At 43.4% G+C, this 23869-nt stretch overlaps 1 protein-coding gene across 1 annotated transcript in view; it reads right to left on the reverse strand.

Moving 5' to 3' along the window:
• LOC124798746 (O-acyltransferase like protein-like) overlaps positions 1–23869 on the reverse strand; it is a 188073-nt gene that overhangs the window by 102670 nt on the left and 61534 nt on the right. The window contains exons 3-4 of the mRNA XM_047262274.1: positions 20672–20898; positions 7856–8013 (exon numbers count right to left, since the gene is read on the reverse strand). Of these exons, the coding sequence (XP_047118230.1) occupies positions 7856–8013; positions 20672–20898 (385 nt within the window). The remainder of the gene's footprint in view (positions 1–7855; positions 8014–20671; positions 20899–23869) is intronic.

A 23869-nucleotide genomic window follows, 5' to 3' on the forward strand; every position in this document is an offset into this window, starting at 1 on the left:
CGCCATTTATCATTTGCTATGTATCTAATGAAGCATGTACAGTAACAAGACCAATGTTCACCAATTGTGGATTAAAGTTAAGTATTCCAGCAGCTACGTACTTTTCTTTATAGCATTCATTACGTATCCTGTTTCAGACCTCACGCCAGCCTGCGTGAGTTTAAGCGCGTGCCTTTCGGTTACCCGTCACTGTGGATTGGCTGTCTTGCCAGTCCACAACACTAGAAATCCTTAGGTAAAGGAAGATATACTGAATTTAATCGATGAAAGGAGAAAACATAAAAATGCAATAAATGAAGCATTCGAAAAGGAATACAAACGTCTAAAACAGATCGACAGGTAGTCCAAAATGGCTAAGCAGGAATGATTGGAGGACAAATGTAAGAAGGTAGAAGCAAATATCACTAGGGGTACGATAGACGCCGCTACAGGAGAATTAAAGAGATCTTTGGAGAAAAGAGAACTACCTGTATAACTTTCAAGAGCTCAGATGGAAAATCAGTTCCAAGCAAAGAAGGGAAAGCAGAAAGGTGGAGGGAGTATGTAGGGGGTCTATACAAGGGCGATGTAGTTGAGGGCAATATTATTGAAATGCAAGAGGACGTAGATCAATATAATATGGGAGATATGATACTGCGTGAAGAATTTGACAGAACTCTGAAAGACCTGAGTAGAAAGAAGACCTCCTGGGAGTAGACGACATTCCGTTAGAATTACTGATAGCCTTGGGAGATTCAGGGCCTGACTAAACACTTCCATCTGGTGAGCGAGACGTATGAGACAGGCGAAATACCCTCACACTTCAAGAAGAATATAACAATCCCAATTCCAAAGAAAACAGGTGCGAAAATTACCGAACTGTCAGTTCAATAATTCACGGATGTAAAATACTAACACGAGTTCTTTACAGAAGAATGGAAAAACTGGTAGAAGTTACCCTCGGAGAAGATCAGTTTGGATTAAGGAGAAATGTAGGAAAACGCGAGGCAATACCATCCTACGACTACTCATAGCGGATAGACTAAGGAAAGACAAACCTACGAATATAGCATTTGTAGACTTAGAGAAAGCTTTTGACAATGTTTACTGGAATACCATCTTTCAAATTCTAAAGGTGGAAGGGGTAAAATAAAAGGAGCGAAAGGTTGTTTACAATTTCTTCAGAAACCAGATGGCGGTTATAAGAGTCGAGGGGCACGAAAGGTAAGCTGTGGTTTAGAAGGGTATGAGGCAGGATTGTAGCCTACCCCCGATGTTATTTAATCTGTACATTGAGCATGCAGTAAAGGAAACCAAAGAAAAATTTGGAGCACGAATTAAAGTTCGGGCAAAATAAATGAAAACTTTAAGGTTTTCTGATGACATCGTAATTCTGTCATAGACGGCAGAGGACTTGGAAGAGCAGTTGAACGGAATGGACTGTATCTTGAAAGGAAAGTATAAGATGAACATCAACAAAAACAAAACAAGGATAATGGAATGTAGTGGAATTAAATGAGGGGATGCTAATGGAATTAGATTAGGAAATGAGATACTTACATAACAGTGCAGAAAAACAAGTGATAATGGCCGAAGTAGAGAGGATATAAAATGTAGACTGGCAATGGCAAGGAAAGCGTTTCTGAAGAAGAGAAATTTATTAACGTCGAGTATACATTTAAGTGTCAGGAAGTCCATTCTGAAAGTACTTGTATAGAGTGTAGCTATGTATGGAAGTGAAACATGGAAGATAAATAGTTTAGACAAGAAGAGAATAGAGCCTTTTGAAATATGCTGCTATAGAAGAAAGCTGAAGATTGCATGGGTTGATCACGTAAGTAATGAGGAGGTAGTGAGTTGAATTGGAGAGAAGACAAATTTGTGGTACAATCTGATTAAAAGCTGGGATCGGTTGGTACGACACATTCTGAGGCAACAAGGGATCGCCAATTTAGTTCAGGAGGGAAGCGTGTGGTGTAATAATCGCACAGGGAGACCAAGAGATGAATACAGTAAGCAGATTCAGATGGACGTAGGTTGCTCGATTAAGCGATCACGCAGCCAAAAATACAAATTTAAGATACAGTGTGATACATTATATCTATGGTGTCGGCAAAGTAAAATTTACATATCTACTTGCAAATCAGCTGTATACTGACATCTGGATAGACAGAGACAGATATATGTCACCAATGTGGTTGCCAAAGACATCTAACGTCACGATTTCGTAATGCACAGTACTACCTTCAAATTACTTTTGAGCTCATGGGGTATGCCAGGGGGTTCTTTACCACACGACCCCGCACTGGGTCCCGCGGCATTCCCAGTAAACCGCCACATTCAAGTTCACAGGCGCAACTAAAGCGGCGCCACTACTAGTGGCATAATGCAGTCCCGTCGTAAACTGCCGTTCACACAGGATGTGGAGGCACAGTTATCAATTTGGGATTAGATGAGAAGATTTGGGCAAACATTCAAGGTATAGTGCACGCCATGGCCTTAAAACTGAGACAAGAGTTAATACAAATGAAAGAAAACCCAGATTTTAGACCTGGGAATGGATTTCATGCAGGTATAAAACGGGTGCAATAAACATGCCAGGTGATCAAAAAAATCTGTATAAATTTGAAAACTGAATAAATCACGGAATAATGTAGGTAGAGAGGTACAAATTGACACACATGTTTGGTATGACATCGGGTTTTATTAAAACCAAAAAAATACAAAAGTTCAAAAAATGTCCGACAGATGTTGCTTCATCTGATCAGAATAGCAATAATTAGCATAACAAAGTAAGACAAAGCAAAGATGATGTTCTTTAGAGGAAATGCTCAATACGTCCACCATCATTCCTCAACAATAGCTGTAGTCGAGGAATAATGTTGTGAACAGCACTGTAAGGCTTGTCCGGAGTTATTGTGAGGCATTGGCGTCGGATGTTGTCTTTCAGCATCCCTAGAGATGTCGGTCGATCACGATACACTTGCGACTTCAGGTAACCCCAAAGCCAATAATCGCACGGCCTGAGGTCTGGGGACCTGGGAGGCCAAGCATGACGAAAGTGGCGGCTGAGCACACGATCATCACCAAACGACGCGCGCAAGAGATTTTTCACGCGCCATCTGTCGGATATTTTGTTAACTTTGTCTTTCTTTTGTTCTAATAAAACCCCATGTCATTCCAAGCATGTGTGTCAATTTTTACCTCTCTATCTACATCATTCCGTGGTTTAAAAAAACCCTCGAGCATGAAAATGCTGGCCGCTATGACGAACCTACTAAAAACTGAATTGTAGATAAGCGTATTACCTGGAGAAGCGCCATTTTCCGAAATTTTATAAAGTCATTGTATTTGTTACTGTAAGCTTTTTGAATATATTCAGCAATTATTACATCACACTCAGGTGCTACTTCTCAAATACAATACGCAATTTCTACAGCGTGTGGTCTCTGAAAGCATGCTTACCATATGACACGCTTTTTAGGGTTCTGTACTTCATTTGGTAAAAACGGAACCCTTGTAGGAGTACTTTGTTGTCCATCGGTCTGTCTGTTCAAAATTCTTTTCCTCAGGATCGGGTAGACGTATCACGTTGATGTGTACGTCACATACTTAAGTCTATAGTCCTTTAGTAATATGAAAATGTTAGGCTTTTAAGTCAATGCAATCAAAACATGTCCATCATACATCAAGATCTACAGAGTAGTTCCTGTTGACATGGAATCATGGAATTTGCCAAAAAGCAATGTTTCACTGCACAAGTAAAGGGGAAATCTGAGAAACTCGAATTTCTAATGATATCACACGAAAAAACTAATTTTCTGTCATTTGTTACCTGACTGTCTGTGTCTGTCTGTGTTTCTATTAATCCCCCTTTTTCTCAAGTATGGGTACACACATCAAGTTGAAATGTATGTCACGTACTGAGGTCTATAGTTCTTATGTGGTTTAAAAATATTAAGTTGGCGATTTATCTGGTAATAACCATGCAACCAGTCACTTTCTTACGATTTATTCGACCATGAACATGTTTTCGAACCACTGCAGGAGCATCATCAGATGGAGGTGTTACAAGAACATTATGCTATCGACCAAGTTTAGCTAGATGTAGTGTTGGTAGTGCTGGCTAAAATGACGGAAATTTAGTAACGTTTACGAATCCAAAAGCTTTCTACCTTCTAAGTACTTACAGTGCACTGCCTGGTGGTATCCATATCAGATCTCTTCCTATAATGTACATTATTAAGCTACGTACACAAATATACACAGTATTTAGCTCCACTTTGGCTTACGCTCATTCACACTGGATTTTTTTGCAAGGAATATGGAAATGATAGATATAACATATCTACATCATGGTCTTTGGCAAGAGATACGATGTATTACAGTGCAAATATTGGTAGTTCAGATATTATATTTCAGTAAATTTTGCTAGCTGCAGAAGCGTTTTTATATTGGCAACAAAATTTTTAATATGGATTAACAGTCATACAACAGGTAAACAAATAGAGTGCAATATTTAATACATAATTAAAAACTTTTTGTAGGTTTTTACTTTCTGTGTGAATCAATGTAAAACCAAGTGGAGCTAAATACTGTGTACATTTGTGTACGTATCTTAATATTGTACATTATAGGAAGAGATCTGATAAGGACACAACAAGGCAGTGCACTGTAAGTACCTAAAACATAGAAAGCTTCCAGGTTCGTAAACGTTTCGTCAACAATTACTAAATTTCCATCATTTCCGCCAGCAGCACCAGCACAGCACTTGGTCCACAACATAATGTTCTTGTAACATCTCCATCTGATGATGAGCCTGCAATGGCTCGAAACTTGCTCATGGTTGAATAAACCATAAAAAGCGATTGGTTGTATATTTTTACCAGATAAATCGCCAATTTAAATCACAGTCGCAATTCGCCATCCGCAATGGAGATACTGAAAATATTAAGCTTCTAAGTCAATGCAGTAAAAAGACGGCCATTTATGCTAATTTTGATATTCTCAAACTCACTCATTGAATCTTATATGGTACTTCCTCTTGACGTAGAATCATGAAATTTGACAAAAAGAAAGATTTCACAGTACAAGTAAAGGGAAAAATCTGATAATTGTTAATTTGTAATTATATCAAACGAAAAAAATTTCTTATGTCATTTGTTATCCGATTTCAAACTTCAAAGTAATACATTCTAGAAAGTCTTGAAATTTCTTGGACTGATATCTTCCCAGTATGAATGTCAATAACAAGCAAAAATCGTCGAGACCATCGATTCCCGGAATGTCTAGACACACAATTAAGTCTGTGCAGAACCCTCAGCGCGCGGATTCGCTCGTACCAGGCCAATTTTTAGGTTCCATATTTATTTTATTTATTTATTCATTCCAAGATGTTTCCAGATAGTTACAACAAGTCATTAATGAGTCACTGGAGACCACAGGTCGCTTATACAAAAAAATAAGCATCCCTGAACAACTTCCAAAATTTTGTCACTAGAGTTTGGGTTCACCCTGCATAGAGGTTTCAAAACTGTACGTACGATGTGTCTGAAAACGAAAACTTGCACCCAAGTCTGTAGCATCATGTTTGACTTTTGGCAGTAAGACATGGTGTACGGTGAACATACCTTCACAGAACTCAGACGTCACCTCACATTTTCATTAATGTTCAGATAGTGTTGTGTACATAGTTCCGCGTAGTCAGCGCGTACACAACTTTCCCACTAGAGCGCGCCCCGCTAAGCACAACAGCGCAGGCGCAGCGCTCGTCCATCTCTGCACTACGAGATGGCGTTGCCTTAGAGACCGACCAAATTTTGCTTCCGCAGATTAATATGTAATGCAGCCAATGAGATCGCTGCTAATGTAGAACCTTTTCTCCTCGCGGATCACACTCGCGCAGTGATACCTGAATGCATGAGGTATTATAACGAGCATACAGACCTCCGATTAATCAGTCTGCATTAGTCTGCATTTGTCGGCACCAGTCTGTACCAGTCTGCATTTGTCTGTACCAGTCTATAGTCAAGTTTCAGTCTGCGCCTAATAACATTACCATATTCCTGTACATAGCCATGAAGATAAATGTATAGACACTTTGTCAAGTATCAGAGATATGTGAGAATAAGATTAACGTACCAAGACCAAAGGAACTTCAGATTGTCAGTTGTAAACATCATCCAGAATCAAGTTACGTAATGTCTATGCTTTTTATTATTTTAATAAATGTGTGTGAAAATTAATCAAGTTCTGTTTAAAGTTGGTCACCGTCAATCTGCTACTCTAAGCGTGCAAGTGGCATTTCTATCGTCTGACCTAACGGCAGAAGATAAACACGCCACGAGAAGACCACGAGACATATTGCTGACACTCACCTACTTTGTTAGAGCAATAAGTCAAATAACCTGATGGTGTGTGTACCGAAGGTCTTACAGTACGCACACCACAGATAGTTAAAATTCTTTGTCTGTAAATGAATATTTCAATTTGCCTCTTGACTCGGTGCTCTTTTAACGTACCTGCTCGATTACAAAAGTACCGAGGAGAAAATAAACTGTTCAGAAGAGTATTACGCTCCTCTGACGATCACGTGAAAGGCGCACGTTTTCAAGCTGTCAGCCCCTGCGGGCTGTTCACGTAAGCACGCATTCCACGGAAGTGGACGCACCCGGCCGAATGTACGGCAGAAGAGTAGGATGATAGCAGTGGAGAAAGCGACGACGAATGACGTATGAGTGCGTGCAAAAGTATTGATAAAAAAAACATTTAGGATAGAATACCGAGGTTGCAAGAAAGACTCGAGTATTGCAGTGAAAATAATGAAACAATTTTTTCTCCACGAAGTACCGAACATGATTAATTATCGTTGCACAACCAGTACTATCTTTGTATATTACCAGTTGGTGCTGACAAATAAAGTTAAAATAATAACCTGCAACTTAAAACTTCTTTCGTTTAATCATTTCCCCACATATTGTCAACGAGAAAGAAGAGGAACACTCACCCAGGGTTCACCACCATATTGAAGATAAAACACAGCACACTATTCGCATGTTCCGGGGGACACCTCTTCAAATGGAGAACAGAGATCTTATACACTTTCAACGTAAACCTGTGGAATTCAGAGCTCTAGAATAAATAGTGCATGTCGCCGAGTTTTTCTCTAACCTTTCCTTCGGCAGTCGGCCGGCCGGGGTGGCCGAGCGGTTCTAGGCGCTACAGTCTGGAACCGCGCGACCGCTCGGTCGCAGGTTGGAATCCTGTCTCGGGCATGGATGTGTGTGCTGTCCTTGGGTTAGTTAGGTTTAAGTAGTTCTAAGTTCAAGAGGACTGATGACCTCAGTAGTTAAGTCCCATAGTGCTCAGAGCCATTTGAACCTTCGGCAGTCAGATTACAGCACATAAAGGAATAGTACCATTATGCAAATGAACATTAAAATTTGAGATTTTGGCGGACATTAACATCAATAGTGCGGTCACGTTATAATGAATTTTAAAATGGGAAACCGAAGACTAATGTTTGTTCAGTGGGCAATGGAGGGACGCTGGGGCAGAAAGTAAAACAATCAAATGAAAAGGTGATCAGACTGGAACAGAAGACATAGCTGTAACTGCATTTGATGTGAAATGGAAGTGGGCGGAAATGTAGCCACACGACTGGACGGTAGAAGCACCAAGCTGGAATCCAAGAGCCTGAGAAGATGATGTAGTTTACTGGTAGATAACAAGAGGAAACATATAGGAACATCATGGAAGGACAGAGCTGAGGACTGAAGCATGGAACAGTCTAGGGGCAACGTTCGACTAGGAGTGGATCTCGCATGGCTGGTGATAATGAGTCACTATCGGAGACTCCAGCAGCTGCCGGACCCACCTGATGAGCCTCTGCAGCAGGGAGCGCCAGTAGCTGAACCGTCCCTCGTCCAGCTCCTTGAGCATGTTCCGGCAGCGCAGGAAGCCGCTGATCATCAGGAACGTGTCCACCGACGAGATCCCGTTCATGATCGGCGTCACCACGATGTCCTCCACAAACTGAAAACACAAGAATCCGATGCATTCTCTACTTACGTAGTACAGATGTCTATATTCTAGCTCAAATTAGCTATGGTTCAAATGTTCAAATGTGTGTGAAATCTTATGGGACTTAACTGCTAAGGCCATCAGTCCCTAAGCATACACACTAATTAACCTAAATTATCCTGAGGACAAACACACACATCCATGCCGGAGGGAGGACTCGAACCTCCGCCGAGACCAGCCGCACAGTCCACGACGGCAGCGCCTTAGACCGATAGGTTGGCTATGGTGCTTCGAACTAACTTCAATAGTGTTATTACCGCCTGCCTTCATCCGCCCATTCTTTCCACATCCAGGCAGATTTCTCGCTCCCATTAGCAGACATTTAAAGACAGATCACCTGTACAATCACTCACCCTGGTATTTGTGCCTGGGACGTTCTCAACACTGGTATTATTTTCAATTTTCGTCGATTTTTCGTAGTTACGGTACGTTAATATGATAGCTATAGGGAGAGACGGGTCATATACAATATGTACAACAACCAAGAGGGAATAATAAGAGTGGACGATCAGGAATGAAGTGCTCGTATTAAGAAGGGTGTAAGACAAGGCTGTAGCCTTTCGCCCCTACTCTTCAATCTGTACATCGAGGCAGCAATGATGGAAATAAAAGAAATGTTCAGGAGTGGAATTAAAATACAAGGTGAAAGGATATCAATGATACGATTCGCTGATGACATTGCTATCCTGAGTGAAAGTGAAGAAGAATTAAATGATCTGCTGAACGGAACGAACGGTCTAATGAGTACACAGTATGGTTTGAGAGTAAATCGGAGAAAGACGAAGGTAATGAGAAGTAGTAGAAATGAGAACAGCGAGAAACTTAACATCAGGATTGATGGTCACGAAGTCAATGAAGTTAAGGAATTCTGCTACCTAGGCAGTAAAATAACCAATGACATGGACTGTGGGAAAACCGGAAGAGAAGACAATCGAAGCATTTGAGATGTGGTGCTATAGACGAATGTTGAAAATTAGGTGGACTGATAAGGTAAGGAATGAGGAGGTTCTATGCAGAATCGGAGAGGAAAGGAATATGTGGAAAACACTGATAAGGAGAAGGGACAGGATGATAGGACATCTGCTAAGACATGAGGGAATGACTTCCATGGTACTAGAGGGAGCTGTAGAGGGCAAAAACTGTAGAGGAAGACAGAATTGGAATACGTCAAGCAAATAATTGAGGACGTAGGTTGCAAGTGCTACTCTGAGATGAAGAGGTTAGCACAGGAAAGGAATTCGTGGCGGGCCGCATCAAACCAGTCAGTAGATATAAATGACAAAAAAAAAAAAAAAGAAATAATAGACAGACACGCCTCACATGGAGATCGTAAAATACGAAAATACGACATGGCAAGATTTTAAGCTACTTTTTCCTTTATTGTTCTTTCATTCCCCCCCAATGGGACGACGGTGGGCTAGCAGTGGTACAACATGCCTTGACACTTCAGTCACAATCATTTCTGTTAATATAAATAGTTTTAAAACATCAATAAGGGTAGAATATTTACTAGATTGCATTGTCTGGGGGAGGAAATCTGTTAAAATACGGGCAGTGTGTAGGTGTATTTTTGGTAGGATGTGTTGGTGTAGGAGTGGAAGAATACCAGGATCAGAACTTTTAGAGGAAACAACCGGGTTGTTGCAGCTAATATTTCAGGATGTATAGGATGTAGTGGACTAGAAGAGGAGGCTAAGATTGAGTTTGTAGGTATGGCGGATGATTGAAGGACGCAGTATTCATGTTCATCCCGAGAGTTTTCTGTTGGATGGTTAGTAAATGAGGTTTCCACTTTAGTTTATGGTTGAGGGTTGGCCCAAGGTACTACTGTATGTTAGTTAAATGAGTAGGAGGAAGTGATGGTGTGGTATCACATATCGATATCACCCCACGGCGTATCATGGTTGGTAACGGAATGATAAGTTTCTGTATCAGCCGCTGAGAATCTTTCCGAGTTGTATGGCCGTCGTCCATGGAACTCTTCAATCCCTGACGTTTCGTCCAAGGCTACGATGTACATCTTAGGAGGTGCTCCTGGTTGTGCTGAGTCTTGCCGGCTGTATGACGCTGACAGCAGTCGCGTTAGGTCTGGCAAACCCAATGGTGTGTGTCCGCTGGGCCTCACCTACAGGGGGCTCTGTACTACGAGCGTACTCTGCAGCCGCAGTATACTGTACTAGGACTGCCGCCAGTAGCCGCTCAGCCCAGTCGCGCTCAGGGCCACTTCGCTATGCAGACGCCCGCTAGTCGTCTCTCCGACTCCATCATTCAAGCCTTACTATAGCGAACCCTATCCTTGTTGACTTTGACATTGCTGGACTCTTTGCTGTATTATTTGCAAAGAGTATTTACACACTTGTTGAAACGTAAGTTAAGTACATCTTCCGTTTGTCGTGTTAACTTCTCAGGTAATTATTTCAGCTCCTGTTCAGCTTTCCTACGACGACAGCTGCCTCACCACTCTGTGGTCCACTTCTCCTTACTGTTGTGTACATAACAGATGGAGACGGAAATTGTGGGTAAATCGTCCTATGAATATTACCCGAGTTTCGAATGAGTTTATCTTGAGGAGCCACTGCTTGCGCCAGGAGGTGAAATGGATGAGATGTGGCTGAAGGAACCGTTGGGAAGGACGGCTTGCAAAGCTGTATCACTGGCGTACTGGAGGAGCTGGACGGGAGGTGGTGGCTAGGAAACTGGAAATTTGTGGTAAGGACTTATGGGACCAAACTGCTGCGGTCATCGGTCCCTAAGCTTACACAGTATTTAATCCAACTTTGGCTTACGCTAAGGACGACACACACACACACACACACACACATGCCCGAAGGAGGACTCGAACCTCTGACGGGAGGAGCCGCACGGTGGTGGCTAGCATGTACCAGACTGCCAGCAGTAAAAAGGATGTATAGTGGTGGACAGAGGACAGAACATTGGGACATTCCTGGAATGAGATGGAAGACGTGGGAATTGGAGCTGTTGTTGGTGGCAAAAAATGGCTGCTGAATAAAAAATGGCTCTGAGCACTATGGGACTTAACATCTGTGGTCATCAGTCCCCTAGAACTTAGAACTACTGAAACCTAACTAACCTAAGGACATCACACGCATCCATGCCCGAGGCAGGATTCGAACCTGCGTCCGTAGCGGTCGCGCGGCTCCAGACTGAAGCGCCTAGAACCGCTCGGCCACACAGGCCGGGCTGCCTGAATAGAATGGATGCAGTAACGATGGAATAATCAATTGGAACAGCATATGTGTGTGGTGCTTTGAAATGTCTAAACTTATGTCCACTACAACAGACTGTCATTAGGTTGACGATGAATAAAGCCAGATCACATACTCTCAGCTAGTGCATCCAACCCCATTTTGTATATGGTTTGTTGTGTCTGTACTCAAGTACACCATTTTACTTGACTTGCAACTTAAAAAATGAACAACACTACAACAAATAGAGAGAAAGCCTTGCATAGATATGAACGAATTGAAGCGAACATTAGTGAACGAGCATTCGTGAACAGTTCGCTTGTGTTCACCACTATTCACTTGTACGTGTGAACAAGTATCGACACTGAAGGAAATGGAAGTGTTGCAGTATGAAAGTACGGTGTACATTCAGCGTCTGTCATGGGTGTGAGAAGGAAACGAAACGAAACTTCGCGAATTGAGAAGTATGTGATGTTATTTCAGTGATTATAAAACTGAGTCAATTTTACAAAGAACTTCACAGTGTGAGCCCACCCCTTCTGGCCCAGATGCATGCACTGAGTCATTTGGGACCAGTGTCATAAGACCACTGCATCCTCTCCTGAAGCGAGGTGGCTCACGGCTGTTGTAACTGGTCCTTGATATCCTCAATGGAGTGGCATTGGGCTGTAGTGGACACCCGAGTTGGACCCAACACCTTCTATTAGATCTTGGGATCCTCCTGACCATGAGACTACCTGGACAACATGCATGCAGTTCATAGACACATGTACCAGGTGTGGACGAGCAGTGTCGTGTTGAAAATTGGCACCACCATACTGTCACATAGAAGTATGTCCTTGATGTGCTCGAGGGAGCCATATACGATATTAGGCAGTTGTACTAATTTCTTTGGCTCTTCGATGTACCTCACTGGGCTTGGTAACAATACTGAACATGTCGACATAAAAGTTTTCTGGGTTTGGTACCAAACCCAGAAAATTTTTATGTCGACTGACTCTGGCCGCGGAAGCCTACGCAATTATAATACCGAACATGAAGAACACTAATCCACATAAGTGGCTGTTCTAAATCTCACAGATTTTTTTTCCTTTATTGAATTTCAATTCCCCCTGAAGGGGGCGGGCTGGCAGCAGCTTAGTACGCTGCTCTACAGCCTACAGACTTTTTTAAAAAACGGAAGAAGAAAAAAGAAAAAACAGGCGATAAAACGGTGACAAAGTGTAAAATGGCGGAAAATTGTGGAAAGTTAAAACAGAAAGCAAAGGGGTTGGCAATGTTAATAAAATACACAGGAGTCAGACAAGTAACATAGTAGACACACAATTAAAAAAACATGGCGACAGTCTGGTTGCTGTTTGCAAGGGATAAAAAAATCACACCCAGCGACAGTATGATGGCCATTCGCAACACTTCCCAAAAGACACACAACACGGAACACTCACTGTAAAACACTCACTGTAAAACACTGCACGAAAATGTCGGTACAAAGATGACACTCCCTAGCCAAGGGCTGACCGGGGGGGGGGGGGGGGGGCGACTGGAGGAGGGGAAAACAAGGAGGGAGGAGAGGAAAAAACGAAAAGGGGGGGAAACCAAAGTAGGGAGAGTACTCATAAGGGGGGAGGGGGGCAGGGCAGACACGAGAGGGAATGGGAAAAGGCAGAGGAGGGAAATGCAAAAGGACTCGGGGGAGAGAAGGGGGGCAGAGAGAGGGGAGGTGAGTAAAAAAGAGGATGGAAGGGGGGGGGGGGCATCTCACAGAGTATTGCAATCCTAATTATTTAAATCCCCGCCAGTGGTGTGTACGAGTACGAAGTTAAACTGACATCGGAATATGTCTTCTGTTTACTTCACTGTTTTCTCCAGGCAGTGTATTTGGCATTTCAATGTCAAATAAAAAACTAATGTTCGACTGACGGCGTCCTGATGACCGATTCCGAATCTCGACGTCCATCGTCGAACCCACTTTCCCGGGTCGGAGAGAAGCTTTGCCATCCAGACAGACGAAAGCAATGCTTCCCCACACCTGTTCCTCATTCAGGAGAGAACACGACAGAACGAGGATAGCGTGTCAACCCTATCAGTGCTTTATCTCTTTTTCTTTTTACTGTACTGGGCACGCAGGTTGCACTAGATACATCGTCAGTTACAGCCGAGATGCGAATCTGTGATACTGAGAAATGATTTTTTTGCATGGTGAGTGCACTGTGTTTGGTAAAACCGTCAAAATGGTGTAGGGAGAGAAAAATATAGATGTCTCAATTTTTTCGCAAGTGTAGTTGTGAATTGCAACTCCATCCTTCCTTAGCATTATTTTACATATTTGTAGGTACGTCGGTTAGTGCTCTCCGTCGGTTTTCATCACAACTGAGGGGAAAATTAGGAGGATACCAACGAGCTACAGAATCCAAATAAAGGTTAGCATTTACTCTGGCTGTTACCTGCTGGAGACAATAGTCCATTAGTCCACTGTAGCAGCTGCTGTATCTCAGGCAGTCTCTGATGTTTGTAGTGACATGAGCAAAGCAAGCAGAGATTTTATTAAAGTATGTATGAGGAAGTAGTTTCACACACGCAACTACTGTAAAATACACATGCGACCCGTAACGTGTACTACTCGTAATAGATAAAATTTGCAATGTAATGTGGTAGAACGGAGGTAGAGTGATCGATAGAAAACCAATTTTTATTTGTTCAGTTATTACATCAAAAGCTCGCAAAACAACAGCGATAGATCAGTATTGTAATGAATGCTGCCTTTGAACGCAAGCTATGAGTCTTCTGTGTATTTCCGTTTTACATTAATCAGCGTAATTGATACATATTCGCGTTTGTTAACTTTCAATTAAATTTATTGTGAAGTTACTTTTCAAGAAAAATAAATAGTAAAATTTTGTCTCATCAGCTGCTAAACTTGAGAATAAGATCACTTTGGTAATCGGTTTGCCGTCTTCCTCAGGAATTGAAAAGACGCGCCGCCTCTATACTAGAGTATATCCGAATTCCCCGACTCTTCCAGAATTCCCTGAAATTTCTGTTACTTCCTCATTACGTTCAGTTTCCATGAGATTTTGAGATTTTCAGCGTTTTCCAGATTAGTTGCCACCCTGTTCCTTTTACCTTCACTGAAAGACAAGCGCCGGCCGCTGTGGCCGAGCGGTTCTAGGCGTTTCAGTCTGGAACCGCGCTGCTGCTACGGTCGCAGGTTCGAATCCTGCCTCGGGCATGGATGTGTGTGATGTCCTTAGGTTAGTTAAGTTTAAGTAGTTCTAAGTCTAGGGGACTGATAACTTCAGATGTTAAGTCCCATAGTGCTTAGAGCCATTTGAACCATTTTGAAAGACAAGCAACAGGCATATCATAAGTGAGTACCCGACGAATGCGAACCGAACACGACCGAATGCTATTCGCTCGCCTTCGCCTACCGTTTTCACCAGAGAGAAGGTTGATTCGCTTGTGATCGTCCCAGAGTAGGTCAGGTTTAAGGTCAAGTGAGGCCCGCAATACTGGTGAACTGCAAGGTCCTTACTCACTTCTCGCACTTTTAAACGTATTATTTTTTACTTCCATGTAATATTTGTTGAACTCTACTAAAACGTTGCTCCACTACTTTAAGCTCTAACGGATACTATCTACATCGTTTTTTATATCATTATCTGAGCAACATAATAAACACTACCCAGGACACTAAAATTAACTGGCTCAGTCAATCTTAGTAATTCCACTCACATACCAAGGAAAAATCACTGCTTACGAATAATGATTCTGTACTATAAAACTGAAATAAAACTTTTGGTCCACTTCTGTTTAGATCGTATATTCAGGGTGGTCCATTGATAGTGACCGGGCCAAATATCGCACGAAATAAGCATCAAACGATAAAACTACAAAAAACGAAACTCGTCTAGCTTGAAGGGGGAAACCAGATGGCGCTATTGTTGGCCCGCTAGATTGCGCTACCATAGGTCAAACGAACATCAAGTGCGTTTTTTAAAATAGAAACCACCATTTTTATTAGATATTCGTGTAGTACGTAAAGAAATATGAAAGTTGGACCACTTTTTTCGCCTTATGATAGATGGCGCTGCAATTGTCACAAACGTATAAGTACGTGGTATCACGTAGCATTCCGCCAGTGCGGACGGTATTTGCTTCGTGATACATTACCCGTGTTAAAATGGCTATTGTGATCAAAATGCCCAACAGGAGGATGCTATGTATACTGCTCGGTATCCTGGACGACATCATCCAAAAAACGCACTGTTGGCACTACACGCGCTGGCAGATGACATTCACCGGGTATTCGGCATACCCACCCCGTGCCATCGGATCGCCACATTCTGTACCGTGATTTGTCACTCCACACAACGTTTTTCCACTGTTCAATCGACCAATGTTTACGCTCTTTACACCAAGCGAGTCATTGTTCAGCATTTACCAGGCGTGATGTGTGGCTTACCAGCAGCTGCTCAACCATGAAATTCAAGTTTTCTCACCTCCCGCCTAACTGCCATAGTATTTGCAGTGGATCTTTATGCAGTTTGGAATTCCTGTGTGATGGGCTGGATAGATGTCTGCCGGTTACACATTACGACCCTCTTCAACTGTCGGTGGTCTCTGTCAGTCAACAGACGAGGTCAGCCTGTACGCTTTTGTGATATACGTGTCCCTCCGCGTTTCCACTTCGCTATTACATCGGAAACAGTAGACTTAGGGATGTTTACACGTGTAGAAATCTCACGCACAGACGTAAGACGCAAGTGACACCCAATCACCTGACCACGTTCGAAGTCCGAGAGTTCCGCGGAGCGCCCCATTTTGCTCTCTCATGATGTTTAATGACTACTGTGGTCGCTGATATGGAGTACCTGGCAGTAGGTGCCAGCACAATGCACCTAATATGAAAAACGTAAGTTTTTGGGAGTGTCCAGATACTTTTTGTCACATTGTGTACCTCAGGTGTCCAACCCGGAAAAAGGAACCTACAGTTTAAGGTGGAATGCGAGAAGGTGTCCTTGCTGGGGACTCCTCACAATAGATTACAGTCATACTGAAAATTTGGTCTGCACAGGATTCGATGTGGCGACCTCGCGGTTTCCAGGCAAGTACGCCTTACAGCTAGACCACCAGCCTGACAGATGTCAGTGGTGGGGAGCAGAGTTGCCCCGACTCGATCAGAAGGTGCCAGGTGCTCATGCCAGCGCCTGGTGGGTAAGCACCAGAACAAAAAAGTACTTACTGACCGCTGTTACCACCTTCGTCGATAGAGGGGAGGGTAGTGGCAATGACTGAAGCATCTCTAGGGACGTCTATCCATGTAATATCACCCCTCCCCTGCCTCCCTCCACCTATGTCGTGTTTCGCCTAGCCTCCTCCCACTCTATCCTAGCCCTCTGCTGCTTATGCCTGCAGCACTGGCAACACAGAGAACGTGCAGCCCGAGAAACAGTTCTGATTGGCTAACACCTGGCCCTTACCATTCGACTAACGTCAAATTTATTGTAAGTGAAGTACAGGGTAATGACGGAAGCTGAAGTAATGAACAAAAATTTGTGCTACAGCTGGCACTAGACAGATATTCTAATCATTTTGGCTATCACAGCTGCATAGATTACCCTAGTCCAGTTGTCTCCCTTCAGCTCGCGCCCTCAGCCCAATTTCACATTCTTAAATCGTCTGTATTGCCGAGGCTCTCCAACACTGGAATAGCACCCTGGCTTTCGAATGTAAAAGGGAAAGCCTGCCTGTACCTCAGGCATAGGTGTTGATCTGATGTATCATCTGGCACACATACAATCTGGCTCTGTCCGATGCTGCAGTCTCAAAAAAGTACAGGGTGTTCCAAAAACAATGACGTGATTTAAAAACTGCATATTTATTGATAAAACATAATACTACAAATATGGGGTACAATGCAAAATTCTCACAATATCCTAAAGTTTTAGCTGTGCTATTACAAATGCTCTATACGTTCACCAGCGGCAGCACAGACAACATCTATACGATAGCTAAATTCATCGTAAACTTGACACGATGTACCTGGTTTTACAGAAATTAAGGCGGCTGTTATTGTGTTCTTCACTTCTTCTACGTCACGAGGTAAAGGGCAGATGAACCACTTTCCTTCTGATATCAACAAAAATGTGGGGTCATGTCTGGAGATCTTGGAAACCAAAAATGTAGGGCTGTGTCTCCGGGTCCTGTGTGCCTTATCCAGCGTTTTGGCAATGTCATTCAGAAACTGACGTACTTTGCTGTGCCAGTGTGGTGGAGCTCAATCCTGTTGGAAAATGAAGTCGAGTCCTCCTGAAGTTGTGGAAAAAGCCAATTCTGCACCATTTGAAGATATCTCATGCCAGTCACAGTGCATTCCACAAAAGAGAAGGTGAACTCGACTTTTACCTTAGCATCGGCATCCAGTCTCTTTAGACTGGCGATACCAACGACGAACGTTTTTGGGTGCAGACGGATCAATGCCAAAACGCCGACGAAAAGCACGCTGGACCGAAATCACTGACACACTCTTTTCACACTGCAGCGGACAAAATGACATCACAATTCTGAGTGACTACAAACTGACATCTAACGGTAAATTTCTGAAACTATAGGCTGCGCCCATTCAAACAATACACATTTTACTGCTGGCAAGTCCCATATCTGTTAATTCCGAGGGTGGTTTGGAAAGTTCTCGGAACGGAATAGAAAAAAAAAGTACTTACACCACTGAAACTTTTTTCATATTTCAATGTAGTCTCCTTGTAGATTAATGCACTTGGTCCAACGATGTTCTAGTGCCTTCATCCCATCTTGAAAGTGAGTTTCCTCCAGGCCTGCAAAATAAGTTGTCAACTCCGGTTATCAATCCTTCGTTTCAAGTGAATCTTCGTCCACCAACAAAAATTTTGAGTTTTGGGAAGAGATGGAAGTCTGACGGAGCCATATCAGGTGAATGACGGCACATGTGTGCGGGCGGGCATTGTCTTGATGGAAGATGACTTTCTTCCTTGCTAAGCCTGACCATTTCTCGCATATCTTTTGTTGCAATTTGTCCAGGAGGTTAGCATAGTATTCTCCAGTAATTGTTTTCCCAGTGGGGAGGTAATCTACAAACAGAATGCCTTTCACATCCCAGAACACTGAGGCCCATGACCTTCCCCACCGAAGGAATTGTCTTTGCTTTCTTTGGTGGCAGAGAATCAGCATGTTTCAACTGCTTTGACTGTTGTTTTGTCCCTGCGGTATAGTAGTGCACCCAGGTTTCATCTGAGGTCACAAAACGGCGCAAAAACTCTTGTTCGTTTCTTCTAAAACGGGACAAACATTGTTCCGATATATCCATTCTCGTGCGTTTTTGATCCAGAGTGAAGAGTCGCGGCACCCATCTTGCAGATATTTTTTTCATTTCAGTTACAATGTGATGTACCCTTTCAGGTGACATCTGCAAGCGTGAGCAGTTTCACGCTCCTTCAATTGGCGATCCTCCATGACAGTTTTGTGCACTTTTGCAATGGTTTCTGGAGTAGTGACACAGATTGTCCGACCACTGCACGGATCATCATCTAAGCTCTCCCGACAAAATTTAAATTCATTTGTCCACTCGGCAACAGCTGAATATGAAGTAGCGGAGTCCCCCAGTGTATTCTGGAAATCGGCATGAATGTTCTTTGCTTTCATACCTATCTTTACAAAATATTTAATCACTGATGGAATCTCAATTTTTTTGCATCTTCACAAATCACTACACAGGAACAACAACAGAGCTACCTCACCACCACAGCTCTCTTCCAAGTGCACTGACGTGGCATGTGTTTATGGGCAACAGTACAATAAATATCACGTGAACAGCTCGTTGCGCTATCGCTGACCTCTCACGGTGATTCCGAGAACTTTTCATACCACCTTCGTATTACCGTCTACATCTACAACTACATTTATACTCCGCAAGCCACCCAACGGTGTGTGGCGGAGGGCACTTTACGTGCCACTGTCATTACCTTCCTTTCCTGTTCCAGTCGCGTATGGTTCGCGGGAAGACGGACTGCCGGAAAGCCTCCGTGCGCGCTCGAATCTCTCTAATTTTACATTCGTGATCTCCTCGGGAGGTATAAGTAGGGGGAAGCAATATAATGGATACCTCATCCAGAAACGCACCCTCTCGAAACCTGGACAGCAAGGTACACCGCGATGCAGAGCGCCTCTCTTGCAGAGTCTACCACTTGAGTTTGCTAAACATCTCCGTAACGCTATCACGCTTACCAAATAACCCTGTAACGAAACGCGCCGCTCTTCTTTCGATCTTCTCTATCTCCTCTGTCAACTCGACCTGGTACGGATCGCACATTGATGAGCAATACTCAAGTATAGGCCGAACGAGTGTTTTGTAAGCCACCTCCTTTGTTGATGGACTACATTTTCTAAGGACTCTCCCAATGAATCTCAACCTGGCACCCGCCTTACCAACTATTAATTTTATATGATCATTCCACTTCAAATCGTTCCGTACGCATACTCCCAGATATTTTACAGAAGTAACTGCTACCAGTGTTTGTTCCGCTACCATATAATCATAACATAAAGGATCCTTCTTTCTATGTATTCGCAATACATTACATTTGTCTATGTTAAGGGTCAGTTGCCACTGCCTGCACCAAGTGCCTATCCGCTGCAGATTTTCCCGCATTTCGCTGCAATTTTCTAATGCTGCAACTTCTCTGTATACTACAGCATCATCTGCGAAAAGCCGCATGCAACTTATGACACTATCTACTAGGTCATTTATATATATTGTGAAAAGCAATGGTCCCATAACACTCCCATGTGGCACGCCAGTGGTTACTTTAACGTCTGTAGATGTCTCTCCATTGAGAACAACATGCTGTGTTCTGTTTGCTAAAAACTCTTCAATCTAGCAACACAGCTGGTCTGATATTCCGTAGGCTCTTACTTTGTTTATCAGACGACAGTGCGGAACTGTATCGAACGCCTTCCGAAAGTCAAGGAAAATGGCATCTACCTGGGAGCCTGTATCTAATATTTTCTGGGTCTCATGAACAAATACAGCTAGTTCAGTCTCACACGATCGCTGTTTCCAGAATCCATGTTGATTCCTACAGAGGAGATTCTGGGTTTCCAGCAATGATATGATACGCGAGCAAAAAACATGTTCTAAAATTCTACAACAGATCACTCTTTTTGAAACACACTGTGTATGATCGTGCAAACCTCCTCTCAGAATGGTAACGGACACAGTAAGAGGCAAGTTCGGTGTGCACATGTGCAACACAAGTAGCTGAGTGCCTGTGGCAAACATCAGCCACACCACTGTGAGTGTGGCGGGTGATGCGCAGCTCTACGTAGGCAGCGCCAGCTGAGGCGCCTGACTATTTTGACGGGTAGCCTACCTTCGCGGCGGCGGTCTTGTTGGCGGCCGGCTGCTGCGCCTCGATGATCATCTTGTGCAGCGTCACCACCCACAGCGTGCTGAACAGCCGCAGCGCCTCCAGGCAGGACACCGAGCCCGCGGGCGCCCGCAGCGCCCACAGCTGCCGCCAGCCGCTCTGCACGCTCAGCGACACCCACGCTGCAAGCAGACAGCCGCTCCCTGGTTCACAGTCTGTCCACATGCAACCTGCAAATCCAGTGGCTAACACCTGTCACACATCTACATCTACATCCAGAAGGTGCGGAAACCTCCATACGGTCCGTGCCGGGGGAGGTGGGAAGGGTACCTTATAGCATTCACCTACATCTACATACATACTCCGCAATCCACCATACGGTGCGTGGCGGAGGGTACCTCATACCACAACTAGCATCTTCTCTCCCTGTTCCACTCCAAAACAGAACGAAAGGAAAAATGACTGCCTATATGCCTCTGTACGAGCCCTAATATCCCTTATCTTATTTTTGTGGTCTTTCCGCGAAATATAAGTTGGCGGCAGTAAAATTGTACTGCAGTCAGCCCCAAATGCTGGTTATCTAAATTTCCTCAGTAGCGATTCACGAAAAGAACGCCTCCTTTCCTCCAGAGACTCCCACCCGAGTTTCTGAAGCATTTCCGTAACACTTGCGTGATGATCAAACCTACAAGCAACAAAACTAGCAGCCCACCTCTGAATTGCTTCTATGTCATCCCTCAATCCGACCTGATAGGGATCCCAAACGCTCGAGCAGTACTCAAGAATAGGTCGTATTAGTGTTTTATAAGCGGTCTCCTTTACAGATGAACCACGTCTTCCCAAAATTGTACCAATGAACCGAAGACGACTATCCGACTTCCCCACAACTGCCATTACATGCTTGTCCCACTTCATATCGCTCTGCAATGTTACGCCCAAATATTTAATTGACGTGACTGTGTCAAGCGCTACACTACTAAGGAGTATTCAAACATTACAAAAATCTTTTGCTATTCCTCTGCATTAATTTACATTTATCCATATTTAGAGTCAGCTGCCATTCTTTACACCAATCACAAGTCCTGTCCAAGTCATCTTGTATCATCCTACAGTCACTCAACGACGACACCTTCCCGTACACCATATAAACATCAGCAAACAGCCGCACATTGCTGTCCACCCTATCCAAAAGATCATTTATGTAGATAGAAAACAACGGCGGACCTACCACACTTCCCTGGGGCACTCCAGATGATATCCTCACCTCCGATGAACACTCACCATCGAGGACAACGTACTGGGTTCTATTACTTAAGAAGTCTTCGAGCCACTCACATACTTGGGAACCAATCCCATATGCTCGTACCTTAGTTAGGAGTCTGCAGTCAAACGCTTTCCGGAAGTCAAGGAATATGGCATCCATCTGATACCCTTCATCCATGGTTCGCAAGATATCATGTGAAAAAACGGCGAGTTGCGTTTCGCAGGAGCGATCCTTTCTAAAGCCATGCTGATGCATGGACAGCAACTTCTCTGTCTCAAGGAAATCCATTATATTCGAACTGAGAATATGTTCGAGAATCCTGCAACAAACCGATGATAAGGATATTGGTCTGTATTTTTGAGGATCCGTCCTTCTACCCTTCTTTTATACAGGCGTCACCTGCGCTTTTTTCCAGTCGCTCGGGACTTTACGTTGGGCAAGAGATTCGCGATAAATGCAAGCTAAGTAAGGAGCCAATGCAGTAGAGTACTCTCTGTGAAAACGAACTGGAATCCCATCAGGACCTGGCGATTTATTTATTTTCAACCCATTAGGCTGCTTCACAACCCCGGGGATGTCTATCACTATGTCGTCCATACGGGAATCTGTACGAGACTCAAACGGCGGTATGTTTGTACGATCCTCCTGCGTGAAAGATTTCTCATTGTTAGTCACTCCGCTTGAAATTACCTGCTATAGACTGGGAAGAAACCGTAGGTAACAGAAGATGTACTTCAGTTGATACTTGAAAAGAGGAAGTACAAAAGTGTTCTGGGAAACTCAGGAATACATAAATACAAGTCGCTGAGCAACGAAATAAATAGGAAGTACAGGGAAGCTAAGAAGAAATAACTGATGAAAAACGTGAAGAAATCGTAAAAGAAATGATTGGTGGATGGACTGATTCAGCATACAGGAAAGTCAAAACAACTATTGGTGACATTAAAAGCAAGGGTGGTAACATTAGGAATGCAACGGGATTTCCACTGTTAAATGCATAGGAGTGGTCGGATAGGTGGAAAGAATACGTTGAAAGCTTCTATGAGGCGGAATATTTGTCTGGTGTGATAGAAGAAGAAACGTGAGTCAATTTAGAAGAGATAGGGGATCCAGTATGAGAATGAGAATTTAAAAGAGCTTTGGAGAACTTAAGATCAAATAAGACAGAAGAGCCATCAGAATTTCTAAAATAATTGGGGGAACTGGCAAAAAAAAAAAAGACTATTCACGTTGGTGTGTATGAGCCTGGTGATATATCATCTGAAATCATCCACACAATTCCGAAGACGGCAAGAGCTCACAAATGCCAGAATTATCGCACAATCAGCTTAATAGCTCATGCATCCAAGTTGCTTCCAAGAATAACATACAGAAGAATGGAAAATAAAATTCAGGATGCGCTAGATGACGATCAGTTTGGCTTTGTTGTTGTTGTTGTGGTGGTGTTCAGTCCAGAGACTGGTTTTATGCAGCTCTCCATGCTACTCTACCCTGTGCAAGCTTCTTCATCTCCCAGTACCTACTGCAACCTACATCTCTCTGAATATGTTTAGTGTATTCATCTCCAGGTCTCCCTCTACGATTTTTACCCTCCACGCTGCCCTCCAATACTAAATTGATGATCCCTTAATGCCTCAGTATATGCCCCACCAACCGATCCCTTCTCCAAGTCAAGTTGTGCACAAATTCTTCTCTCCACTTCTATTCAATACCTCCTCATTAGTTATGTTATCTACCCATCTAATCTTCAGCATTCTTCTGTAGCACCACATTTCGAAAGCTTCTATTCTCTTCTTGTCTAAACTATTTATCGTCCACGTTTCACTTCCATACATGGCTACACTCCATACAAATACTTTGAAACACGTATGTAACATAGCAGCGATGGCGAGGCATTGTAGCATCTGTGACCAGAGAGTATGCGCTTGACCGCGCGA

Source organism: Schistocerca piceifrons, chromosome 5, assembly GCF_021461385.2.
Source record: "Schistocerca piceifrons isolate TAMUIC-IGC-003096 chromosome 5, iqSchPice1.1, whole genome shotgun sequence".
NCBI classification, from domain to species: Eukaryota; Metazoa; Arthropoda; class Insecta; order Orthoptera; family Acrididae; genus Schistocerca; species Schistocerca piceifrons.